At 39.5% G+C, this 27,442-nt stretch overlaps 1 protein-coding gene across 11 annotated transcripts in view; it reads left to right on the top strand.

Moving 5' to 3' along the window:
- Vps13 (vacuolar protein sorting 13C) overlaps positions 1-27,442 on the top strand; it is a 1,483,510-nt gene that overhangs the window by 360,481 nt on the left and 1,095,587 nt on the right. For all 11 annotated transcript variants that reach the window (XM_076210284.1, XM_076210280.1, XM_076210283.1 and 8 more), the window contains 3 exons: positions 8,423-8,543; positions 17,352-17,598; positions 23,868-24,131. In XM_076210284.1, the coding sequence (XP_076066399.1) occupies positions 8,423-8,543; positions 17,352-17,598; positions 23,868-24,131 (632 nt within the window). The remainder of the gene's footprint in view (positions 1-8,422; positions 8,544-17,351; positions 17,599-23,867; positions 24,132-27,442) is intronic.

The raw sequence follows: 27,442 nt of genomic DNA, 5'->3' as shown, positions 1-27,442 counted from the left end.
CCTCTGATCTTGCTACAAGCCCAGTGTCATCAGCAAACAACAACTGGCTCACCTCCCACTTTTCTCTATTTTCTTTAATCATCTCCAACCCCTGACCCACTACTACCCTTATATTCACCTCTCTCACCACCCCATTCATTAGGGCTGGGCAGGATCCGAGTTCTTAAGTATTTGCGGATCTGAGTACTTGGCCAGGCGGATCCGCGGGATTCGGATCCGGATCCGAGTACTTCCTTCAGCACGGAGAACTGGCAGCGCGAGTCCACGGATTCGTTTGGGAGCGGGATCCGACTGACATCCTCTGTCGGATCCCAGTCGCGCGGTATTCGCCTGGCATTGGTAATCGCCACAGCTACATCTACTCGAGTCTACACCAACTAAGCGAATCCCACTCAAGAGGAACACCAAGGAATCTCTATCTGACTGCTGAAGTATTTTGTCCACTATAATACGTCAGTTATGCACACAGATTTATATTTGTTACATATTTACTGCTGTACAAAAAAGTTTGCATTAGTTATATTACGGTTCAGTGATACTCTACCGAAAAAAGATTGTACACGGTGCACGTTACAAAACATATTTAGGGTGAACCTTGTGGTATAATTGAAACACTTTTTAAGGACCTTTGGTTTTATTTGTTCACTGACAGCTATATAATATACAGCATACATGTATACCAGCAATGTTTGCTTTTTTTGTTTCAGGAAAAATAGTACAGGAAATTGTTCCTTGGAAATAGTATTTTTTGTGTCAAATTAATAACAAATAAAGTAAAGTATATATTTTTTTCATATCACAGGCAGTAATATCCACAAACGGTATTTCCTTAACAGTAATTATTTGTCTCACATTTAAAATAATATCACACAATATCACAAACAGTAATTCCTTCAATGTAGAGAGTAAAAGAAATAAATAGGATCACATGTAAGGGGAAGAAATGTTACTAATAGCTAATGTAATTATTTCTGCTTCATAGATGGAAAGTAATATCACATAATATCACAAAAAGTATTCCTTCAGTGTATGGAAAAAACGAGATGCAACAATAACAGGGGCACCTGTACGGGAAGAAACCTTGTTAGAACACATCATATTTACAGATTCTTATTAAGGAAAAGAATCATATTGATGTTCTTTTCCTTAAGGCTGCTTCGTCTGTGCGAGATCAGTTCTCCTGCCAAGGAAAACAGTCGTTCTGAAGGAAGAGATGATGCAGGCATGCACAGAAATTTCTTAGCCAATTCTTGCAGCTTAGGGAAGAACGTAGCGTGTTCCCTCCACCATGCAAGTGGATTGTCGTCTCTCCCTATGTGAGGCTCCTCGACGTACCTCATCATTTCAATGTGCGGTCCTGTGGCTGGTTGAGTCGAGGCATTTGACATTTTTTCTATTTTGCTGTCAAACCTATTCCACAGAGATTTTTTTCTTTGCTGTGGCGTGCTTGTGGCTGGTTTGTTTTGCCTGGTCGACGTGCTGGCAGTAGGAGTCTCCTCGGTGCGCATCAAACCTATCAAACTGTCTTCCACTTTTTTTACGTTTGATGAGTTAGCAAATGGCACCTTTTTGAACCTAGGATCTAAAAAGGTGGATGCTGCCATGAGGAATTTTCCTTCAATTATGGAGAATCTCCTTTCCGTTTGCACTTGTAATTCTTTAGCAAGTGATGTGGTGTCGGTCGGGTGATCATGGTCTTCACATGAAATCATATAGTCATGTATACCTCTCACCATGGGAATAATCTTAGAGAGAGAAGTTACCTTTTCTGTTGACATTTCTTTGGTAGCTTCTTCAAAGGGTTCCAAGACGTGCACAGCGCTCTGAAGGAGCATGTTCTCGTCTGTGCTGAGACACAAGTCGTTCCTGCCAAGCAAGCACAGAGTGGTGGTAACAAGTTCACTCTGTTCCAAGTATCTTTCCATCATATAATATGTTGAATTCCACCTGGTATCAACGTCTTGAAGCAGTTTCTTGACAGGGTGGTTGTGCTGCTGCTGCAGTTGAATAAGCTTGTCTGAAGCTTTCACGCTGTGATGGAAGAAAGTCACCACTCGCTTTACTTTTTCTTTCACTTTCCGTACGTCAGCAGTATTCCTGATTACATCTTGCACGACTAGATTCAGTGTATGTGCAAAGCATGGTACTTGGCGTATATTCATTTCATTTACTGCTGCTTTGATGTTAGCAGCATTGTCTGTTACATTGGAACATATTTTCTCCTTTATGTTTCATTTGTTGGAGACGAGTGTTAACTCCTCTGCAATATTTTCAGATGTGTGAGCCTTTGTCATGCACACAGTTTCCAGGACGGCAGAATGAAGGGTCCAATCTTGGGAAATGAAATGGGCTGTCACTGTAATGAAGCCTTTAGTTTGCCTTGATGTCCAGATGTCAGTGGTCAGAGAGATGTGCTTTGCTTGGTCCAGTTCTTTACGCATTTTCTCAACTTCGTGTTTGTACAGGTTAGGCAACAAGGTTCTGCTTATCTCTCTACGACTAGGAAGTTGGTATCGAGGATTAAGGCCATGAAGAAGGCGTCTAAAACCTTTGTCTTCAACGACTGACACTGGTTGCAAATCTTCCGCTATCATACTAAATCGTCAAATGCCTTCTTTTTATTTGAGTCACTTTTGTATGGTGTCTTGGCAATAGTGTCAGCCAGAGTGGGTTGTACTGTCAACCTAGGCTGTTTGGATGTGCTGACAGTCTTTCCAGCATCACTTTCTTCCCTCAGCTCCGCATATTCAATAGGATGTTTAGTGCGGAGGTGTTTGATTAGATTGGAAGCTGTACTTCCAGAGTATTTGAACGTGTCTTTACACGTCAAACAGATGACTAAATCATCCTCAGTTTGCTCCATGTAGGCCCATATTGGAGCAGTTCTGCTTCACTTGACTGCCATGGTGCAAGAAAGTAACTTCTTAGAATTCTAAGTAAATTTGCGGACAATATAACTCCCGTTTCATACTGCAGCTGCTACTGAAGTCACGTGTAGTGCGCGGCACTATTTATACCCTCTGCTGTGACGTCACAGCGCATCAGCCAATCAGTCTCCGAAGAATTTGAGATGCCGATGGCAATACTGAAATTGTATGCCATGTATCGCTAGCCGAAAATAATAGTTTATTTTGTATTGTAATTTCATTTGCAACATATGACTTTGTAACTAATTAATGATAATATCAAGTATGGTATAAATGTAATGCTTCGTATAGATAGTGGTCATAACGAATTTTGGCTCCACAGGGAAAATAGATCCTTGAGTAATCGTTTGTACTCGTCTCAGCGGATCCGAGTACCAACATCTGGTACTCGGGTCCCTCCTGCCTTGTCGGATCCGGTGGATTTGGGTCCAGTACTCGGATCCCGCCCAGCCCTACCATTCATGTAAAGATTGAACAGCCAGGGCGACATAACACATCCCTGACAAAGTCCCACCTTTACCTCACACCATTCACTCTTTCCATTTTTAATACTAATGCAAGCTCTAGTAGTCTCTTAAAAACTCTTGACTGCTCTTAACAGCTTTCCTGCTATCCCATATATCTGCAGTACCTCCCACAAGCTCAAAAAACATCCTTACCTTTTCCTATAGCTTTCTCACATATCTGTCTTACCACAAAAATCTGATCTACACAACCTCTACCTGTCCTAAACCCCCACTGTTCCTCACCAATTACTCCCTCTGTTCCTCTCCTAATGTTCTCAATCAAGACCCTCCCATAAGTCTTCCCAACTACACTTAACAAGCTGATTCCTCTAAAACTAGTACACTCACACTTGTCCCCCTTTCCCTTGTAAAGCGGAACTATACAGGCACTCCTCCAGTCCTCCGGTACTCTACCCTCTCTTAAACATTAAATAACCTCACCAGCCATTCCACCATAACTGTACCTCCTTTCTTCAGACATTCTGCATGGCATCCATCCAGACCAGGTGCCTTACCTGCTCTCATCATCTTAACAGCTGCTTTCACTTCATCCTTCCCTATTTCTCCTCCATTTTCCTCACTCATCACTCTCATTTTCTTAGCGCTTCCCACTGCAACTACCTTTCCTTCCCTATCCTCCTTCACATTTAGCAACTCCCTAAAATACTCTACCCACCTTCCTCTCACTGCCTTCTCTTCCATTATCATCTCTTAATTTTCACCTTTTACCTTTTCTTCTCTACTTGATTCGCCTCCTTTTTCTCCTTTAATTTCCTTCCAAAACATCTTTTTATTGTTTTCAAAATTTTCTGTCATACTCTTTCCCCATTTCACATCTGCTCTCCTCTTTGCTTCCTTTATCCTATGCTTGACTTCCCTTCTCTTTACTTTGTACCTCTCATACGATTCCCTCGTCCTAATTTGTAGCCAATCTATGAATGCCTGCTTCTCTTTTACACATTTCTTTGCTTTCTCATCCCACCACTCACCACCCTTCCTTCTATTTCCTCCCACCCTCTTTGTTCCACACACCATCTTTGCACACCTTATGACTCTCTCCTTGAACCATCCCCATTCCTCCTCCACTCCTAGTTCTTCTCTATCCTTTACTCCCTCCCATTCCTCTTTCAGCGTCTTCTTATACTCATTCTCCTTTTTTTCCTCATGTAAGCAGTTCACTCTAAGTACCTCCCTACCTTCTGCCCTTTTCCTCTTTCTCCACCTATTCTTCACTCTCAATTTACCTTACACCAGAAAATGATCTGATATTCCCCCACTCTCTCCCCTTAGAACATGTACATCCTTAACTCTTCCTATCGGCTCTGGCACTTGGCCTTCAAGCCAAAAATTTCATCAATCAATCAATCAAGAAACAGGGCGGAGGAATCATGTTTCTGGTCAAGAAAAAATTAAATATTACAAAGGTTACAGAGGGTGTAAACAGTGGAAATGATCATGATAAAAGTTGAAGACAGCGACATGAAAAGTAGGAAATTTGTAGTGATTTATGTGCCCCCAAAAACCGGCTCTTGGAAAGAGGGCAAAAATTCAAGTGAAATACTTGAGTTATCCATGCTCTAATAGAGAAGATGTGAGGTATACTGATTATAGAAACAATGAAAATATAATCTCACTGAGTCAGCCCCTCATTACCCATTTTCTGTCGAGAAAAAATATCTTCTACCTAATATCTACCTAGTTGTATTTACCTAGTTATATTTTACGGGAAGAGATCGATGCTTGTAGTGACCCACTTTTGTATCTTTCAGCATCCAGTTTGATCTTAAATTCTTGTATAGTAATTGCACTCACTGTTTCCTCATTCAGTTTGTTCCAGATATCTACCCAGATATCAGATATTTTCTTTACTATTTCTTCATCTTGATAATTTATGTGTGTATATCTGTTTACCTATTTGTAGTACACAGGAAATTAGTAATGCGGTCCAGTCTCCTATTGATTTTTTTATCATACCTGGACTCAAATTCATGTACAGTTCTAACTATATCCTTGATTTCCAATTATCATATATAGATTTGAATTCATGTATCGTTTGAGCTTGGGCTACATCACTTCTAAGCTATACCAAGTATTTATACATCTAAGTGGAAAACTGTATTTCTTCACATCATTCAGACATGTGGTCTCTCTTAATTTGCTCCCATGACCTCTTAAAGCACTCCCATCTTTGATTAGAAGGTCTCTTGTGTCAGTGCAATCTATCCCCTTTAGTGACCGGATTACTATAGTCATGTCACCTCTTTTTCTTTGATCTTTCAAAGTTGGCAGACTCAGTGCTATTAGTCATTCCTTATATGGTTTATCTGCCAGGCTGGGGACCAGTTTTGTTGCTGCCCTTTGTATTCTCTCTACCTTCCTTATATCTTTCACTCTGTGTGTGGACCATGTATATTTTTTCCTTCCCTTTCCCTCTCTTCTCATTTCACATAATCCCAAGGCATCCAGTTTCCTGATCATGAGTGTTATGACTTCCTCCTCCTTCTCACATAGTGTTTATTGTTCCTTAGTATTCCTGGTTGTTAGCGTTTTTTTCCATCCAATCCGAGGCTTGCTTGGTGTATTTTGAGCATATACTTTAAAGATCTGGTGGCTTGCTAGGCCTATCCCGGATTTTCAGGAACAATAAATAGTAACTTCCAGGAGTCTGTGGCCCTTCAAAAGGATTACAGGATCTCCTGGACAGACTCCGGGCAAACTCCTAGTTGCACAAACAATTGCACCTCTACAAGGTTGCTCCAGCACTGCAGCTGTGGAGACCATACTACTAACACATATTCCAATCTTGGATGGGTCAGAGTTTCAATGAGTTTTTTCATCATCTCTTCTGTGATAGTCTATATGTCTCTACCACAATCCTGCTGATATGTCTGTCAGGTGACAGGTTGTCTATTATCAACACTCCCAAATCTTTCTCCTCTTTTGCTTTTGTGATGGGTTCACTTCCCAAGAAATAGATTGAGGATGGTCTTTTGCCACTATTTCTAATTTCCGGTACTTTGCATTTTTTGGCATTGAACTTCATTTACATTCTTGGCTCCATGCATAAATAGTCTGTATTTACCTAGTTGTATTTACCTAATTGTATTGTACAGGAAGGGAGCTATGCTCATCGTGACCTGTCTTTGTATCTCTCAGCATCTAGTTTGTTTTTAAATTCTTGCATGGTTTTTGCACATACTATTTTTTCATCCAATTTGTTCCAGATATCTATCTTTTTTTTAGTTTCTTTTCGTGGCCTCTTGCTTTTCTTCTGTCCCATTTTAATAAATCTTCACTATCCAGGACTTCCATACCTTTCATGATCCTGTAAATGGCCGGTAGATCTCTTTCTCTTTGTTCCAGGGTTGTTAGTTCCAGTTTGGACAATCTTTGTTCATATGTAAATTGTGAAAGTGTCATATTGTACTCCAATCTTGGTCTTCTCAGCATGACTAATATTTTCTTTACCATTTCCTCATCCATGTAGTTAAAGGCCACCTTTATTGTTCTTAGTAAATTGTAGGTTTCTCCGACTATTTTGTTTAGTGACATGTCTTTGCTAATAATTACTCCTAGGTCCTTTTCCAAGCTAACTTTATTTACTTCTTTTGTACCAACCTTATATTGCCTGATATTCTATTCTTACTTTTTCCAAACTCTATTATACTGCATTTCTTGATGTTGAAGTTCACTTCCCACTTTTGGGTCCATTTCCAGACTTTGTCCAGATCTCTCTGAAGTGATTCACAGTCCCTGTACTTATTTTCTTTAGTAGTTTTGCATGTGTGTATGTAAGAGAGATACAAAGATTGTCAAATATGCAGTTTTAGACAGATTGCAAGTCATTTATAGTTATTTTGAGTAGAAACTGGCATAGCGTAAGCTATGTCAATGAGAGTTCCTCATTCTGGATAGAGGGTGGGGCATGGTGTAGCTCCTTTTATATGATTGGTGGGAACATCTCTAAATGATAAGGTTGGACTCGTGTCTAACCACTTGTTATAGGATGGATGAATGAGTTTGGACTTTGAGCATTGTGTTGACTAGTGTAACCCCACCTTTACATCATATAATACTGGCATACATAGCATAAGCTCCTTCCCAGATGGCTGGAATTTTGTTATGTAACCAAGAATGATATAGCACTACATTGTAAATGTCTCAGGTATGTATCCAGTATTAGGGTGTTGACTGTATTGGAGGGATAATTTTGGGTGGAAGTATGCTTTGACTTGGTTACTCCCCCAAGTAAAAGAAAAAAGGCCCTATGGAATAGGTAAGTTCAGGTTTCATTATACCTTTCATTTCTTTCAGATCATGCAAAACAATAGGAGTTAACAGACCATGTGCAACTAGATTTAACATTTTTTTTCTGTTTGTTGGTTTTGTAGAACAAATAGCAATGTCAGTAGAAGTGAAGTTGGATGACTTACAATGGAAGAATTTTGTTTGTTTTATTAGATTATCATAATGGCATGGTCATCCACAGGGGTGGTTAAGGGGGGTATTTGTCCCCCCTAGAATTCATGGGGAAAAATACAAGGAAAAAAAAAAAAAAAAAAAATTGATGGAAAATGCAAAATTAATAAAATACCATATACATTTATCAACTGTTTATTATCATAATTATTCTATTACTCAGGTTTCTTTATTATTACTACTATATGTTTAATATCTTTAATTTTGCCCCCGCCTACAAAAATTCATGTGGATGCCCCTACATACTGGATAGATTTTCTTTTACCATTCACACTTAATTGCTTTAAGCAGAAGATGGGATACAGGCTGAAGGTACTTCAAATTGATAAAGGTTCCCATTAGGCCATGGGTTGCCCCTTGGCCGAAGGAAATTCAACATTAAGATGAACAGATTATTTTTTGTGTTCATGTGTTAAGTGGTGCAGATTGACTTACAAATATAATGAATCAGGTTGGTATTGTTAGATTTTATTATTGGAAGAAAATAATGTCTACTTTTAATCCCTTTAGGTGAAGAGGGAAGGCATCAAGAGAGAGCAGACCCAGCAGAAGCAGGGATGGTTCTCAGGCTGGTTCTCTTGGGGGCAGACAGAGAAAGTGGAGGAAGGGGAAGAAGCCATCACTAACTTAGGTATGGACAGACACATCTTGTCACAAACTCCTTCAGGATATTAGCAAATGTGGTGTATTTTGTTCAGGCTAGTGAGGAATAGCATCCATGTAGAAGAGGCTCTTAACCACTAGAGTTTACTATATAGTGAATTGTCTAGTTCTAATTGGGCCCATTGGTTTAATTAATAGTCTTTGATTTTTCATCAACCTGAAATGTCAAGAGAATTGTATGAGAGATACAAAGTTAAGAAAAGAGAGGTAAAGCATAAAATAAAGGAGGCAAAAAAGGAGAGCAGATGTGAAATGGGGTAAGAGTATGACAGAATTTTGAAAGTAGTAAAAAGATGATTTCAAAAGAAATTAAAAGATGAATCAAGTAGAGAAGAAAAGGTAAATGTTCAGATGGAGATATGATAAAGGAAAAGATGGCAGTAAGAGGAGGATGGGCAGAGTATTTCAGGGAGTTGCTAAATATGAAGGAGGGAAAGGTAGTTGCATTGGGAAGTCCTAAGAAAATGACAGTGATGGGTGAGGAAAATTTAAGAGAAATAAGGAAAGAAAAGGTGAAGGCAGTTGTTAAAATGGTGAGAGCAGGTAAGGGACCTGGGTTGGATGGGTGTCATGCAGGATGTCTAAGAGAAAAAAAGGAGGTACAGTGATGGACTGGCTGGTGAGGTTATTTAATGTTTGTTTAAAAGAGGGTAGTGTGCCGGAGGACTGGAGGAGTGCCTGTATAGTTCCATTTTACAAGGGAACGGGGTAAGTGCGAGTGTCGTAGTGTCAGAGGGATCAGTTTGTTAAGCGTAGTTGGGAAGGTTTATGGGGGGGGGTTGATTGAAAGGATTAGGAGAGATACAGAGGGAGTAATTGGTGAGGAACAGTGTGGTTTTAGGACAGGTAAGGGTGTGGATTAGATTTTTTTGGTAAGACAGATATGCAAGACAGCTTTAGGAAAAGGTGAGGATGTTTTTTGGGCATTCATGGATTTGGAAAAGGTTTATGACAGGGTAGACAGGAAAGTAATGTGGGAGGTATTATACACATATGGGATAGGAGGAAAGCTGTTAAGAGCAGTCAAGAGTTTTTATGAGAATAGTAGAGCATGTGTTAAAATCAGAGATGGAGAGAGTGGTTTGAGGTAAAGGTGGGACTATGAGCTATGCTCATCGTGATGTGCTTTTATATATATCTTTTAGCATCCAGTTTGATCTTAAATTCTTGTATAGTTTTTACACTCGCTGTTTCCTCGTTCAATTTGTTCCAGATATCTACTACTCTGTGTAGGAGGCTATTGTTTTTCAGATCTCTTCTATAACTATCCTTTTTTTTTTTTTTTTTTTTTTTTTTTTTTTACATCTTGCTTTTCTTTTGTCCCACTTTAGTAAATCATCTCCATCAAGGTCTACCTTCCCTTTCATAATTCTGTAGATGGTTAGATCTCTTTCTCTTTGTTCCAGGGTTGGTAGTTTGAGTTTGTCCAATCTTTGTTCATACGTCAATTTGGAGAGTGTTGGTGCCATCTTTGTCATTGCTCTTTCTATTTCTTTTTTATTTATTTATTTATTTATTTTATTATTATTTTTTTTTTTAGTTTGCGGATGACACTGCGCTTGTGGCAGGATCGGAGGGATTGAGGAAGTTGGGGACAGAGTTTGGGAGAGTATGTGAAAGAAGAAAGCTGAAGATAAATGTGGGTAAAAGTAAGGTGATGAGATGTACAAGGGGTGAAAGTGGCAGCAGACTGGAAGTGAGCATTAAGGGAGAGCAACTTGAGGAAGTGGATAGTTTTAGATACTTGGGTGCAAATGTGGCAGGAAAAGGTGGAGTGGAGGTGGAGGTAGAATGTAGATTGAGAGAAGCGAGTAAATGCCTTGGTGGATAAAAAAGTGTAATGAGGAATAGACATTTGGGAATGGATGCTAAGAGGAGACTGTATGAAGGAGTGATTGTGCCAGCAGCACTGTATGGGGCAGAAACAAGGAACATAAGAGAGTAGGAAAGAAGGAGTTTGAATGTGTTTGAGATGATGTGTCTGAGAAGTATGATAGGGGTTACGAAGCTGGATAGAGTAAGAAATGAGGAGGTGAGGAGGAGAACAGGGGTGGAAAGGGAGTTGGGAGATAGGGTTGATGAAAGAGTATTAGGATGGTTTGGACACATGGAAAGAATGAGCGAAGAAAGACTAGTAAAAGAGGTATGGAAGGCATATGCGGAGGGAGTGAACATGAGGGGATGTCCTATGATGAGGTGGATGGATGGGGTGAAGGGGGCTTTGGGGAAGAGGGGAGTGTCTGTTGAGGAAGGACGGGATGGGACAGAAGACAGGGGTGAATGGAGAATGGTTGTATATGAATGATGTTGTGATGCTTGAGGTGGAATGGGTGGGGGTATGGGGGGTGAGGTAGTATGTGTGAGCAAAATTTGACGCAACCCGAAGGGATTTCTCCCCCTCTTCGCCTTTCGTGCATGGGGGGACTTAGAGGGGGGGGGGGGTCACCGATTTAATGAAGTGGCCTTGCTGTGGATGTGCTGTGACTTGCGACACTGTCTGTGACCCAGTGCAGTGGACAAGGTGCAGGGATGACCTGTCATCCAGGAGGTGCTAAGATAAGAAGGAGTGTGGAGGGGAGTGGAGTGTATTTAGAGATGGAATGGGTAGGAATGATTTTGTGCCTTTTTCTTTTTGGCTACCTCCCTTGTAAGGGGAAAAAAGCCTTGGTATATGTATGTATGTAGTAGTAGTATGAGTAGTAGTACTGGGTATCCATAGTGTTTCAGCGTACTCTGATATCTTGGTCTTATCAATGTAACTAATATTTTCTTTACCATTTCTTCACTTCTTCCTCCATGTAGTCAAAGGCCTCTTACATTGATCTTAGTAAATTGAAAGTTTCTCCAACTATTATGTTGATATGTTTGTTGCCATGTCATTGGTGATAGCTACTCCTAGGTCCCTTTCCGGGTTGACTTTTTTTTTTTAACTTCCTTTGTACCAGTTTTATATTGTCCCCATATTCTATTTTGCTTTTTCCAAATTCCATTATGCTACATTTCTTGATGTTGGAATTCACTTCACACTTTTGACTCCATTCTCAGACTTTGTCCAGGTCTTTTTGTAGTGATTTACAATCTTCCTCTGTATTTACTCTCTTTAGTAGTTTCACATCATCTGCAAAGAAGCTCATATAACTTTCCACACCTTCATCCATGTCATTTATATATATGGCAAACATCGGCGCCAATACAGAACCTTGTGGGGCTCCACTTATCATTTCTTCCCAGGTCGAGTTCTTGTCTCTAGTTACCGACCTCATTTTTCTCCTGTTCAAGAAATTTTTCATTTATTCCAAAAACTTTCCTTGCACTCCACCTGTTTCAATTTTTCTTAGTTTTTTTTGTGTGGTACAAGGGTCATTTCTCAACTATGGTCTTCGATGACTAAAGCTCTTGGTAAAATTCTTCTACTCTTTTTACCATTTTGTCTCTACATTTGATTATTTCTCCATTTCTATCAGACATATCATTTGCTGTCTTCCTAAAGCATGTCTATTTCATCCATGTTTCTCTTTCTTTTCTCTGATCTCTGCCTTTTGTTGATAAGCTTGTTTGGTTCTACTCTTTCTACTTCATCTCTCCTGCTTTTAATCTGCATGGTCTTTCTTCTTTTAATTAGGTCATTTGTAACTTTGGAGTATTTATTTTCTCTAATGTTTTTTGTACTTTCTACTTTTTCTGCTGATTCCCCAATGATATTCACTAAATTTAAATTAATATCTTCCACGGTGGCCTCGTTAGTTCTTAGTGCTTCGAATCTATTTTTAATTTCTAATTGAAATTTCTTATTATTATCCTTAACCTTTGCAAGGTTTATTTTCTTTTTTAAAACTAGTTTATTTCTCTCGGCTCTGAAATTGAATTTAGTTGTGCAACCTACCATTCTATGGTCACTACCTATGTTGACTTTATTTATTACCGAAACATTGCTAACACTTTTGCTCTCATCTCCTAATATGAAGTCTGTTTCATTCTTTGTTGTTCCATTTGGATAACCCCATGTCCATTTATGACCTACATGCTTTTGGAAGAAAGTGTTCATTATTCTCATATTGTAGTACGCTACAAAATTGACTAACATCTCGCCTCTGTCATTTCTTTCACTTACTCCAAACTTACCAATGTACGTCTCATCTCCCGTCATCTTCCTTACTTTAGCATTAGAGTTGCCTATTACCATTCTGTACTTACTTTTTATTGATCCATTACTTGACTTAAATCATCATAGAACGACTCAATTTCATCGTCTGAACTCTGTGAAATTGGTGCATAAACCTAACTATTTTTAGAGTGTATCTTTTACACAGCCTAATCACAATCCAAGCTACCCTGTCTGATAAACTACTGAATTTTACTACGTTACCAGCAACCTCTTGGTTTATCAAGAATCCTACTCCACTAGATCTTTCTTTGTCCTTACCTCTATAGTAGAACAGGTGGTGACCATCTTGTAACTGTATCAGCTTTTCTTCCATTCTTCGGACTTCACTTAGTCCTACGATGTCCCACTTTATTGTCTAGTTCTTCCATTAAACTCTCCAGCCTGTGGTCTTCTGAGAGACTTCTTATGTTTTAAGTATAGCTCTTCATTTTCTTCATGTTGTTTAATGTCCAAGACTTGGATCTGCTTGGACAGTGCTTACTCACATTCGGTGGCACACTGCCCGTAAGCACGCGAGGCAATGTGGCTGGACCTTTAGGAGATGATGATCCAACAGGAATGCCTGGTTTTGTTTTGGTTGTGCTATTCATATTGGCTATGAAGGGGGGTTGGCAGTAATCTCACCTTGGCAACTGGTTTCTGGTGAGATATTTCTCTGGTGTCACCTTATTCATTATATTCGATGAAGCCCCTATATCTATAGGGTGCTCAATGGTCCATGCTGTCATTATGATGGTACCCCACATATCTATGAGGAATTTTCCGGTTTGCCATCAGGGATGTGCCAGTTAGCAGTTGGTCCTGCGACTGTGTGTTTGAGCTGCTCTTTGATCTTTCCTACAAAACCTACAATGTAATTAAATACTCAAAGAAGGAAAGGTACCACAGGACTGGAAAAATGCAAATATTTTACCAATAAAGGAAAATCCAACCAACTACAGACTGGTCTCCCTTACAAGCACAATAGCAAAAATATATGAAAAAGTTATCAAAATTAGATGGGTTAAACATCTGGAAGAAAGAAATATACTGAATCCAAATAAATTTGGATTTAGACAAGGAAGATCATGTACAACAAACCTGATTTGCTTCTATTCGAGACTAATAGAAATAATACAAGAAAAGGGATGGATGGGCAGACTGTGCCTTTCTAGACCTACAAAAAGCATTTGATAAAGTACATTCATATACATATACCAAGGCTTTTTCCCCCTTACAAGGAAGGTAGCCAAAAAGGAAAAGGCATAAAATCATTCCCACCCATTCCATCCCTGAAAACACTCCACACCCCTCCACCCTCCCTCTTATCTTAGCACCTGGATGACGGGTCATCCCTGCACCTTGTCCACTGCCCTGGGTCAGGAGCAGTGTCACAAGACACAGCACATCCACAGCAAGGCCGCTTCATTAAATCGCTGACCCCCCCTCTCCATCCCCCCATGCATGAAAGGAGAAGACGGGGAGAAATCCCTTTGGGCTGCGTCAAATTTTTCTCACACATACTACCTCACCCCCCCATCCCGCCCATTCCATCTCATGCATCACAACATCATTCATATACAACCATTCTCCATTCACCCCTGTCTTCTGTCCCATCCCGTCCTTCCTCAACAGACATTCCCCTCTTCCCCAAAGCCCCCTTCACCCCATCCATCCACCTCATCCTAGGATGTCCCCTCATGTTCACTCCCTCCACATCTGCCTTCCACACCTCTTTTACTAGTCTTTCTTCACTCATTCTTTCCATGTGTCCAAACCATCCTAATACTCTTTCATCAATCCTATCTCCCAACTCCCTTTCCACCCCCGTTCTTCTCCTCAACTCATTTCTCACTCTAGCCTAGTAACCCCCATCATACTTCTCAGACACCTCATCTCAAACACATTCAAACTCCTTCTCTCTTCCTCTCTTATGTTCCTTGTTTCTGCCCCATACAGTGGTGTTGGCACAATCACTCCTTCATACAGTCTCCTCTTAGCATCCATTCCCAAATGTCTATTCCTCATTACACTCTTTAATCCACCAAGGCATTTACTCGCTTCTCTCAATCTACATTCTACCTCCACCTTCACTCCACCTTTTCCTGCCACATTTGCACCCAAATATCTAAAACTATCCACTTCCTCCAGTCGCTCTCCTTTAATGCTCATTTCCAGTCTGCTGCCACTTTCACCCCTTGTACATCTCATCACCTTACTTTTACCCACATTTATCTTTAGCTTTCTTCTATCACATACTCTCCCAAACTCTGTCACCAACTTCCTCAGTCCCTCCTCCAATCCTGCCACAAGCGCAGTGTCGTCAGCAAACAACAGCTGGCTCACCTCCCACTTTTCTCCATTTTCTTTAACCATCTCCAATCCCTGACCCTCTACCCTTGCATTTACCTCTCGCACTACCCTATCCAAGTATAAGTTGAACAGCCAGGGCAACATAATGCATCCTTGACAAAGTCCCACCTTTACCTCAAAGCTTTCCTCCTATCCCATATATCTGCATAACTTCCCACAGTGCCTTTCTGTCTACCCTATCATAAGCCTTTCCAGATCCATAAAAGCCCAAAAAGCATCCTTCCCCTTTCCTATAGCTTTCTCACATATTTGTCTTACCACAAAGATCTGATCTACACAACCTCTACCTGTTCTAAATCCACAATGTTCCTCACCAATAACTCCCTCTGTTCCTCTCCTAATCCTCTCAATCAAGATCCTCCCATAAGCCTTCCCAACTACACTTAACAAGCTAATCCCTCTGAAACTACTACATTCACACTTGTCCCCTTTTCCCTTGTAAAGTGGAACTATACAGGCACTCCTCCAGTCCTCCGGCACTCTACCCTCTCTCCAGCAAACATTAAATAACCTCACCAACCAGTCCACCATCACTGTACCTCCTTTCTTTAGACATTCTGCATGGCATCCATCCAGACCAGGTGCCTTACCTGCTTTCATCATCTTAACAACTGCCTTCACTTCATCTTTCCTTATTTCTCCTCCATTTTCCTCACTCATCACTCTCATTTTCTTAGCATTTCCCACTGCAACTACCTTTCCCCCTCCCTATCCTCCTTCAGATTTAGCAACTCCCTAAAATATTCTGCCCATCTTCCCCTTACTGCCTTCTCTTCCATTATCATCTCTCCATCTGCACCTTTTACCTTTTCTTCTCTACTTGATAAAGTACCACACAAAAAACTAATAAGAAAAATAGAATCAATAGGTGGCATCAAAGGAAAATTATTGGAATGGATGGAAGACTTCCTGATTGAGAGAAAAATGAGGGTAGTAGAGACAAATACTCAAATTGGGAAGAAATGATAAGTGGTGTCCTGCAAGGTTCAGTATTGGCTCCAATCACATTTGTCATATATATAAATGACAAATGAAGGAGTGGAGTGTTATATGAATTTCTTCACAGATGACGCAAAAATACTAAAGAGGAGGATTGTAAATCATTACAGATAGACCTAGACAAAAATCTGGAAATGGAGTCAAAAGTGGGAAGTAAATTTCAATATCAGGAAGTATAGTAATTATGGAGTTTGGAAAAATTAAAAATAGAATATCAAGAAATTATAAAATTGGGGAAGAAGTCAAAAAGAGTGAACTCATAAAGAGACCTTTGAGATAATCAGCAAAGACATGACACTGGACAAACATATCAATAAAATAGTCAGAGAAACCTTCAACTTATTAAGGTCAATGAAAGTGGCATTTGACTATTTGGATGAGGAAATTATTAAAAGAGTATTAGTTACACTAATAAGAACAAAACTGGAATATGCAGCATCACTATGGACACCCAGTACTAAAAATAATATAAAGAAATTAGAATACAGAAAGCAACAACAAAGTTGGCACTAACTCTCTAAATTAACATACGAACAAAGATTGTCCAGATTAGAACTACCAACTCTGGAACAAAGAGAAAGAGGAGATCTGACAATTTATAGAATCATGAAAGGAATGTAAATTCTAGATAGAGATGAATTATTAAAATGGGACAATAGAAAAATAAGAGGACATGAAAAGAAACTTAAAAAGGATAATTATAGAAGAGATCTGAAAAAAATATATAGCTTCCCACATAGAGTGGTGGATACCTGGAATAAATTAGATAAGGAAGTGGTGTATACAAACACAATTCGAGATTTTAAGAAAAAAAAATTATGCTGAAAGATACAAAGACAGGTCACCATGAGCATAGCTCCCTTCCTGTATAATACAACTAGGTAAGTGGGAACACTCAGTGGCAGTATTCTTTCTCCCCCACCACAGGGTTTGGTGATAAAGGAAAATAATAATCAGAAATGGTACAGGACAGTATTAAGAGTGGGGGGACAGCATAATGGAGGGACAGTTGCATTATAATAAAGTAGCATAATTTCTCTATGAATAGATATTTCTTCTATCTTAGACAAAATGAGGTGTGGCTCTGGTCCATACAGGCACCCCAAATAGACCTTAAAGTATTAGTTACATACTGCTGAGCAGCTTTTAACCTCACAATAACATGCAGCCAATACCCCAAATGGGGTGTATGTAAGTAGATAATATCAGTTATATGTAAGTAGATGATATAAAGGTTTCTTTTTTTATTTTTGTGAACAGCCAAGAAGTTAGAAAATGCCATGACAGATGAGGAGAAAGAAAAAATGTTTGAAGCCATTGGGTATTCAGAAGGAGATCTGACTCCCGAGTATCCTAAGGAGTTTGTAGCCTTTCAGTTTGAGTTTATCCTTGAACAGTTGAGCCTCATTGTACATGATGAAGAAGTAGATAATGCAGAAGTTACCAAAGCAAGTCTTGTAGGAGTGAAGATGTCGGCTTATCAACGTCCAGCTGCAGATGCTTTCAAGTAAGTTGGAGGAATGATTGTAGAATGTGTTTTTCATTGGTTGATAAAATGACATAAATAATATGGAAGAACAATGTGACTGGATGTGAGAGTGAAGATGACTAAGAAAAGGAGGGTAAGGCATTGTTCATCCCCAAATACTTGTTTCTGATAATACTTCAATCCAAGAATGAATATAGTAGTTTCGAGGACTCGGACTTATAGGTGTAGTTAACAAAGTATATGAGAGGGTGTTAATTGAGAAGATAATAAGAGTTGTGGTTTTGAGTTTCTATCTATACCAAGAGCTTTTTCCCCTTTATAAAAGAGGTAGCCAAGTCAGAGGCACATACCTCTTCCCACTCATTTCACTCCCCTCCACCACACCTTCCACCCTTCCCATTTTAACTCCTTTTGGAAGATGGATCATCCCTGCATCCACCATCTGCCTGAGGTAAAGGTGAGACTTGTGTCAGGGCTGTCATGTCGCCATGGCTGTTCAGTGTGTACTTGGACAGGATGGTGTGGGAGGTAAAGGAGAGGGTAATGGGCAGAGGACTGCAGATTGTTAAAGAAAATAAAGAAAAGTGGGAGGTGAGCCAGTTGTTGTTTGTTGATGACACTGCACTTGTGGCAGAGTCAGAGGAGGGATTAAAGGAGTTAGTGACAGAGTTTTGGAAAGGTGTGTGGTAGGAGAATATTGAAGGTAACTGTAGGTAAAAGTAAGGTGATGAGATGTACAAAGGTAAAGGATGGCAGTGAGTTGGAAGAAAGTCTAAAAGGAGAGAGGCTTGAGGAACTGGATAGCTTTAGGTATTTAGGGTCACATGTGGCAGGAAAGGGATGAATGGAGGTGGAGGTAAATTGTAGAGAGAAGCAAGTAAATGCCTTGGGGGGTTAAAAAGTGTTTTGAGAAATAGACAACTGGGAATGAATGCAAGGAGGAGATTGAATTTACCTAGTTTACCTCATTGTATTTTGTGGGAAGGGGAGCTACGCTTATGTCCCGCCTTTGTATCTCGCAATATCTAGTTTGCTTTTAAACTCATGAATGGTTTTCGCGCACATTATTTCCTTGTCTAGTTTGTTCCAAGTGTCTACCACTCTATGTGGAAAACTGTTTTTCTTCAGATCTCTTCTGTAGCTATGTTTTTTTATTTTCTTTCCATGTCCTCTTGTGCTTCTCCTGTCCCAGTTTAACAAGTCCTCTCTATCAAGTATTTCTGTGCCTTTCATGATTCTGTAAATTGTCAGTAGGTCACCTTTCTTCTTTGCTCCAGAGTCGGTAAATCTAGTTTAGCCAATCTCTCCTCATATGACAAGTTTGTGAGTGCAGGTACCATTTTTGTTGCTGCTCTCTGGATTCTTTCTATTTTCTTTATATTCTTTTTGGGTACTGGGTGACCACAATGTCGCTGCATATTCTAGTCTAGGCCTTATCAGTGTGACCAATATTTTTTTAATAATTTCTTCATCCAAATATGTAAATGCGACTTTTATTGATCTTAGCAAGTTGTAGGATTCTCCAACAATTATGTTTATCTGTTTGTCATGGGACAAGTCGTTTGAGATAATTACACCCAAATCTTTTTCGGATCTCTCCTTCTTTTCCTCCTTGGTTCCAATTTTATATTGTCCTGATATTCTGTTTTTTCTTTTTCCAAACTCCATTATGCTACACTTGTTAATATTGAAGTCCACCTCTCATTTCTGACTCCAGTTTCATTCCTCATTCAGGTCTTCCAGCAGTGATTCACAATCCTCTTCAGTTTTTACTTTCATTAACAGTTTGGCATTGTCAGCAAAGAAGCTCATGTAACATTTCACATCCTCATCCATGTCATTCACAGAAATAGCAAACATTATTGGAGCTAGTATAGATCCTTGCAGTACTCCACTGATCACCTCTTTCCAATCTGAATATTTTTCTCTGAGCACTACTCTCATCTTTCTACCAATCAGGAAGTCCTCCATCCATTTTAGTAGGTTCCCTTGTATCCCTCCTTTATGTTCAAGTTTCTTTGATAATTTTTCATTTCTCTCCATGAATATTTCTTCCTTTAGTATAGTTTCAATGAGTATATGGTCACTCTTTCCAATTGGTGTCTTGTATTGGATTTTATCCACAATTTCAGGTTCTGTTGTAAAAATTAAATCTAGTTTCGACAGCTCTTCGTTGTTCCTGTATCTGGTGTTGTCACTCACCCACTGAGTCATTGTGTATTCCATGGTCATATCTAGTAGTACATTACCCCACAAGTCATCTCCTCACACTGTCATGTTTTCCCAACAAATTTCTTTGCAATTGAAGTCCCCCATAATTACCAGATTACCCCCACCCATTATTATCTCGTTTAATGATTGCCTTGTATCTTCCAACATTTTCATATGCTCGTTCTCTTTCCAAGCTTTCGTTTTTGGGGGCACATAAGTCACCACAAACTTTCTACTTTTCATGTTCTTGTCTTAGACTTTTATCACGATCAGTTCTACATTACCTTTACCGTCTGCTGTTTTTGTCACATTCAAGTTTTTCTTGGCCAAGAACATGATTCCTCCTCCCTGTTTCTTGTCTCTGTTTTTGATCCAGTAATTATATAGTCCATGTCCAACATCGATGGATGGTATTTCGCTCCTTAGTTTAGTCTCCACAATTCTCATTATGTCTGGCTTTTCTTCTAGCAGGTAATCATTAAGTTTGTTCAGTCCTGAAATTAATCCGTCGATGTTGGTGTAGGCCTCTTTAAATTTTCTTCTCTCTCCATTTTTTTTTTTTTTTTTTTTTTTTTCTGTCTTTGGTTCGTCCATTCTGATGCACCATTTCCTCATTCTCATGTCGATTACTCTCCAATGGAATTTCTTGCTTTCTGTCCCCATTCTTTTCGTGTTTTTTTCCTTTGCTTCATCTCGTAGTGTCTTTTCTTTTTCTAATTCCTCAATACTCATTTCCCTTTTTATCCATATCTTATTGTATTTTTCACTCCTTGCCAAGTTACCTACTTTTTCAAATATGTCTTCTACTGCCATTTGTGATCTTAGTTTTATCTTTAGGGGTCGATTTCTATCCTTAGAATAGTGACTGATCCTATATGTTTCTTCAAAGTCTGTACTTGCATCTTGGGCTCCCTCATGAACTTCTTTTAAGATATCTATTGCCACCTCTTTTTCTTCTTTTTCTCTCATGAATCTTGTCGAACCATGTTTTTCTTTTAGCCCATATACCACAATACATTTTTTCCTATCCACTGTGTCTTTGACCCAATTTGCTTTTTCATTAATTACTTGGATAATTGTGTCTTTTACATTATCCTGCATTTGTTGTTGGATTATTTCTTTGAAAGCAATATCTTTATTTTCAATGTTTTCCTTCCATTTCTTAATCTTTTGGATACTTTCCTCACCTAAGCTCTCTTCAATTTTTTCAGTTATTTCCTGTCTTTTGTTATTTACCTCTGTTTTTAAGTTTTCACTATTGTTAGTATCATTAATTATCTTCTTTTCATTATCACTCTGCAGCTATCTTATTTCCTTTTTCAATTCCTTAATGTCATTTCTCAGGTCCAAGTTAGTTCTCAGGTTGGAGATATCAACGTTTGCTTGCGCTAAGCAGTCCAATAATCCAACAATTTCATTTCTTAATTCCATAATTTCGTTCTCCCACCGTATCCTATTCTTGCTCATTTTCCTCCCTAAGATACGACTTAGACTCCTGCTTTCACACTTATTAAATTCAGAAAAAGCATCTTTGTGATACTCCCTAGTGGTAGTCGACATGATGAAATGTTTGTTTACATTGAGGTTTGTCATGTCAATACCAGATGGCTTTGCTTCGCAGTTTCCTTTCAAGTCTGATTTTTTTGTTATTTTCCTTCACTTTTGCGAATTATTCCTTAACTAACTAACACTGCTGAGATATCATTACGGACACTCATGATTTCTCCCCTCCCCTACAATACAAGCCAGGTTTCCTTTTTCGTTGTTTATCCTCTTCTTTGGGGCCCAGCAACGACGAAGGTGTTCACGGTTCCGTGGTCAGAGCTGTGAATGAAGGGGTGATTGTACCAACAGTATTGCATGGGGTAGAGACTTTGAATTTAAGAGAGGCAGAGAGGAAAAGTTTAAATGTGTTTTGAGATGAAATGTGTGACAAGGCTGGATAGAGTGAGAAATGAGGAGGTGAGGTGGAGAGTGGGAGTGGAAAAGGAGATGGGAGATAAGGCTGATGAAAGATTACTGGGATGGTTTGGATACATGAATGATGAGAGATTAGTAAAAGAGGTGTGGAAGGCAGAGGTGGAGGGAGTGAACTTTAGGGGCTGACCAAGGATGAGATGAACGGATGGGATGAAGGGGGGCATGGAGCAAAAGGGGAATGTCTGTTGAGCAAGGAAGGGAGAAGGTAAGAGATAGGGAGGAGTGGAGAATGTCTCTGTTTAGATGATAATGTTATGCAAGGAAGGGAGGTGCTTTTGTGTGTATGATATTTTGACACTGCCATGAGTTTCACTGATTGGAAGCCTGCGACCCAACAGTGGCTAGCAAGAGTCCTTGGGACCTTCCATATATCTCTCAGAGGAGAAACTGTGGGCTGGTGTCTATGTTGTATTATTGTGGGACTGGTTCTCTCCCTGAATATAGTAGGAAGAGGGGAACATTTATTAGCTCAATGTTTGTGAAAAGGTGGAAATGCTGCTGAAATTGACAGAGATCTAGAGCTTAGTCCAAAGATTGAGTTTGCATTTTCACATGGAGATGAAGAGATTGGGTTTTGAAAATAGACAGCAGGAAGATGATTCTTTCTGCAATCTGTCTCATAGGACTGCCAGAAGCAGGTATTCATCATTTGTCCTATAATTGAGAGGATTAAGGGGAAAGCAGAGGGAGTAATTGGGAAAGGGCAGTGTAGGTTGAGGAGAGTAAGTATTTGCAAGGAAACAAATAAATGTTTTGGAAGGAAGTGAAGAGAGTGAGGTGAGTCATGTAGAGAGGAAAGATAGAGGTTACAGATAGATGTCAATGGAAGTAGACAGTGATTGTGAATAGTAAAGGAAATGATGTGGCCCAAAGGGAATTTTTTCTCAACTGCTATTGATGTGTCTCATTTACAATGGCACATAATCTGACCATACTGAAGAGACTGATTGCCCTAAAACTACTGCATTCAAACTTTTCTCCCTTTCCTTTCATGAAAAGAATAGGAATAGATATGTTTATAGATATACATTCAGTAACAATAATAATAATTATCTGCATGTACCTGGTGATGCCTAGATTAAGAGTAAGCATTAGAGCAAGGAATGGGTGGGTGGATATGGTGAATGATATCATGAGAACTTGTAGTCAGGATGTCAGAGAAGCAAAAACCTGAAATAATGACAGGTAACAGGGGAAGAATATACATGTAATCCCCACTATTTATGAGGGTTAGGGGAATGAGATAGTAAATTTCCACTACTGTTTATCAATACTGTTATAGTTCTACAACTGCAGTCATTAAGTGTGGATGTCTGTCAAGCTCCCATGAATGGCTCCAGGGCTGTAGAAGTCATATGCTACTTATTTACCCAAGTCATTACAACCAATCTTGTTAATACAGAGGTAACTCACCACTGTCCCTGAAGACTTGTTGAATGACTTCTGATGACTGGCTGTAATGTTGATAATAAATATAATGAAGATATTTGATAAATGAGATGCTGTAGGGTGGAGTATTACTGCATGGCATGAGGCTCTGGACAAATCCTCTGTGGGAGGAACCATGAATGATTGAATCTGCAAAAGGCAATCCCATAGATAGCAGGGGTAAACTATATAGACACCCTTTTTCCATGAGAAGGTTGCACCAGAGATGACTCTGCAGTATTTCTGGGAAAGTGGTGAGGTGGAGTATATATTCATCTAATTGTAGTATACAGGAAAAGGGAAATGCTCATTAGGTGTGCATATTTTTAGTAGAGGGAGTGAATGGGTCATTTGTGATTTGATTTTGCTATCTTGCTTAGCCATCTTGGTTTACAGGTTGTGGTTATTTCATCACTGATAAACAATGCTTTTATTCATAGGGACAGCATTGAAAAGATGGGGTCATAGAGGAGGTAAAGGAGATTTTAAAAAGGATACCAGAAAGGATTAAAGTAAATCAGCATTAATTTTAAGTGGAACATAGTTACCAGTCATCAAAGAATAATGTATGACCGGGGAGTCAGTGAAGTCCCTAAAGTATTGACTGTACAAGACATATGCAATCAGTACCCTATACAAAATTCCAGAATGTTTTCCATATTCCACAGATTGAAAGGATGCATCAAGAGTTTCAGTGTGAATGGCTTCAAGGAACAAGGTGTCACTCCATCCATCATCTCCTCTTTACAAGAAATGGGAGATGGAGAAGATGTTAACTTGGTTGACCTTCTTGTTGAGACCAACCCATTGGATGATACCTGTGACCAGCGGGTTCATCTCAGGGCAAGACCTTTGGAGATTGTTTTTAATGCCAATACTTTCAACCAGCTTGGCCAGGTTTTTGCACCTCCCAAAGACATTTCTTTGCAGCAGTAAGTATTTAGCACTAGGAGTTATATATTCAATACCAATAGTTTCATGAGAGGGAAGCAAATGAGTGGTATTTACTTAATTGCAGTATAAAGGAAAGGAGCAGCACTTGTTAGGTCCTATCTACTCTTTAGATTTATCATAAATATACTCTATTAACTCTAACTTGAGCCCTTGGGCATGGCCTGATGAAACTCCCATTGTTTACACATCTAGCAATGACCCAAGCATGGCGATTTGTCTTGCTGATAATCTGTACTATTGGTATTAGTGAGCCTACATATGGTGGTATATGTAGATGCCAGTGGTGGTGATGGCATCACCATGACATGGTGTTGATGTCAACATGACTTTTGGATCTAGACTTGTCACAAACAGACATGCCTGGGGCATGCAGATGGTGAGATTAGGTCATATAAGAAGACAGCATCCAGTGACAGTTGTTTATATACAGGTATGCGACTCAGATTTCTGTTGTTTTTTTTGTATACTTAACACTGGTAGTTGAGTGTAGTTCAGTGATAATGGGTTGCTCAACCAAGTGGCCACCAAAGCTGGAATGTGAAGAATATGAAAATTGGAAGAAAGATATAGACATTAATGATCCACTTGTTATTGTTGGGGCGGGCATGTGAGCCTTCATCTGAAATACCCACCACATATCTAAGAAAAGACAATGGTGTTGAAGTATTGTGGAAAGAACTTTATGAGCTGTTTTTAGTGGATAAAGGACATTGCCTATTTGTGGCTTTTCATGAAGTACTTTGGAGGTCTAGTGACATGAATACACACAGTTTTGTATTTACCTAGTTGTATTTTACGGGATGAGAACTATGCTCTTAGTGACCTGTTTTCATATCTCTCCGCATCTAGTTTATTCTTAAAATCATGTATAGTTTTGGCACTGACTGTTTCTCCATTTAGTTTGTTCCAGACATCAATCACTCTATGTGGGAAGCTATTCTTTTTCAGGTCTCTTCTGTAACTGTCCTTCTTTAGCTTCTTTTTGTATCCTCTTGTTTCTCTTCTGTCCCATTTTAATAAGTCATTTCTATCAAGAATATCCATCCCTTTCATAATTCTGTAAATGGTCAACAAATCACCCCTTTTTTAATACCTCATTCCTATTTATATCTTCACTTTTCAACCTTTCATTTTCTCCCTTTAATTTATTTAATCCCTTTTTTAAGTCATCTCCTCATTGGCTTTCCTTAGCATAGTTACTTCTTTGTACATTATTTTATACTCACTTTTGAGCTCTATTAAATCATCCAAAATGTCAGTAATACAGTATAAGCTCTTTTAACTGGCACGAGTGGGACCAAAGACGTACCAGAAAGGGGAAATCCCGGTTACGAGAAGGAATATTGAAAAAATACATTTTGTTGCCTTTATTCATAGAGTACTTAAATGAAATTCATTCAATGGCTTCACTTTTGTTGTTTATTTATTTATCAGTATATTCATACTTATTTATCTTTATTTTCATGAAATCACGTATGTCTCTTTGTTTAGAATGTTTGTCTCTATGCATTAAAAATTCGTTTTGAAGACAGTGAAGAGACATCACGTCGTGAGTCCCCATGTAGGTGCACTGCTCCGCAAACTTGATAAATGTTGCCAATCCTTTAGCGGCATCCTTCCACGTTACTCTTGGCTCTGGGTCATCTTCCTCTTCACTATCAGCCTCTTTTTCCTTACCATGCTTCTCCTCAATCACTGCCTGAATGATTTCGTCGTCAGTTAGTGTGGGGGTGATAGCTTCGTCATTGTCGACCTCCATCCACTCCTGAACAGCTTCATCAGTGACGCTAAGCTTAGCACTACCACGCATATCCTTCAACTCAGCCATCACTGCCTTCCTTTGTTTCACAACGAAACCTTCAAAATCCTCATCTACTTCTTCCTCTTGAAACATGACGAGAGGATATAATTTACGCCATGATCACATCAAAGTTTGTTGTTTTACGTCCTTCCATGCAAGCGAAGCCATAAACACAGCATCTTTTACATTAAATGCGCATTGGAAGTCGGGAATAGTGCCTTCATCATAGTTCACCAACTGCCGCATAAAATTCCTCCTGTAGTGCATTTTGAAATTTTGAATTACACCCTGATCCATGGGCTGTATTAAACTGGTAACATTTGGAGGAAAATAAACAACAAAGATGTTATCCACACTCAACTCCTCAGCTGGCGGATGCGCTTTACAATTGTCTAGCAACAACACAACTTTACTGTCCTCAGGCATTCCTTTCTTTTTCAAATTTTCTTTCACTGCTGGAACAAACACATGCTTAAACCAGTTGGTAAAGGTCTCTGCATCCATCCATGCATTGCTTTGGGCATGATAATCTACAGGCAAATAAACTAGATTTTTAAAACGACGAGGCTTTCTGTACTTCCCAATGACACACAATTTCACTCTATGAGTTCCTGCCATGTTTGCACACACTAGCACAGTCAGACGATCTTTGCTCTGTTTAAATCCTTTTGTTGTTGCCACAGCCTCACTTGCCAGAGTTGTCGTCGGCAAACAGCGATAAAACAGGCCAGTCTCATCTGCGTTGTAGATCTGGTCCGGTGTGAGATCATGCTCGGCAACCAACTTAGTGAGAGGGAAAGAAGATTAGAATGCATCCATGTTACATACGCTAAAAAATAGAGATGTGGATCTTTCTTTATCTTTGCCATGACAGCAAATGTTAATGAATGTACCTGTCTATGAATTCCTCAGCAGAAGGTTGATCTGCAGATTTTGACTCCCCTGACACATCAAGTTTGCGTATTACATGACGAATCTTGAATTTGTGCAGCCACCCTTCAGAGAACTGACACATATCTTCAATCTCCATCTTTGAGGCAAAGTCCTTAGCTTTTTCTCGAAGAATCGGGCCCGATATCGCTGCTCCTTCTGACTGCTTCAGGCAGAACCACTCATACAGCACCTTGTCTAAAGTGTTGACACGTTTTTGTTGTAGAGTGCAGCGTTTCTCGGCAGCTTTGGAGGAGTCTGTTTCCTTGATGAAGTCCCGTAACTTCTGGCTTTGGGCCTTGATGTCGTATATAGTCGACGAACCAATGTTAAACTCTTCCATTAGTAGCTTCCTGTTCTCTCCTTTATTCAGGCACTTGCAGATTTCTACCTTCTGCTGGAGAGTAAGCACCACACGCTTCCGCTTGTTGACTACCTTTGGCATGATGAAATGGCTTGGAATGACTGCACTGTATGAACACACGTGCAAAACTGAGAGGAGTGGTTGTGGTGTGCAGCTGGGGGAGGCAGGTTAGCTCGCTCTCGTCTCACCAGCGC

This window comes from Oratosquilla oratoria, chromosome 27 (genome assembly GCF_046742065.1).
Source record: "Oratosquilla oratoria isolate Oo_2021 chromosome 27, ASM4674206v1, whole genome shotgun sequence".
Taxonomy (NCBI): Eukaryota; Metazoa; Arthropoda; class Malacostraca; order Stomatopoda; family Squillidae; genus Oratosquilla; species Oratosquilla oratoria.
The sequence above is the reverse complement of the archived record's forward strand: the minus strand, read 5'-3'. Positions and strand labels throughout refer to the sequence as shown.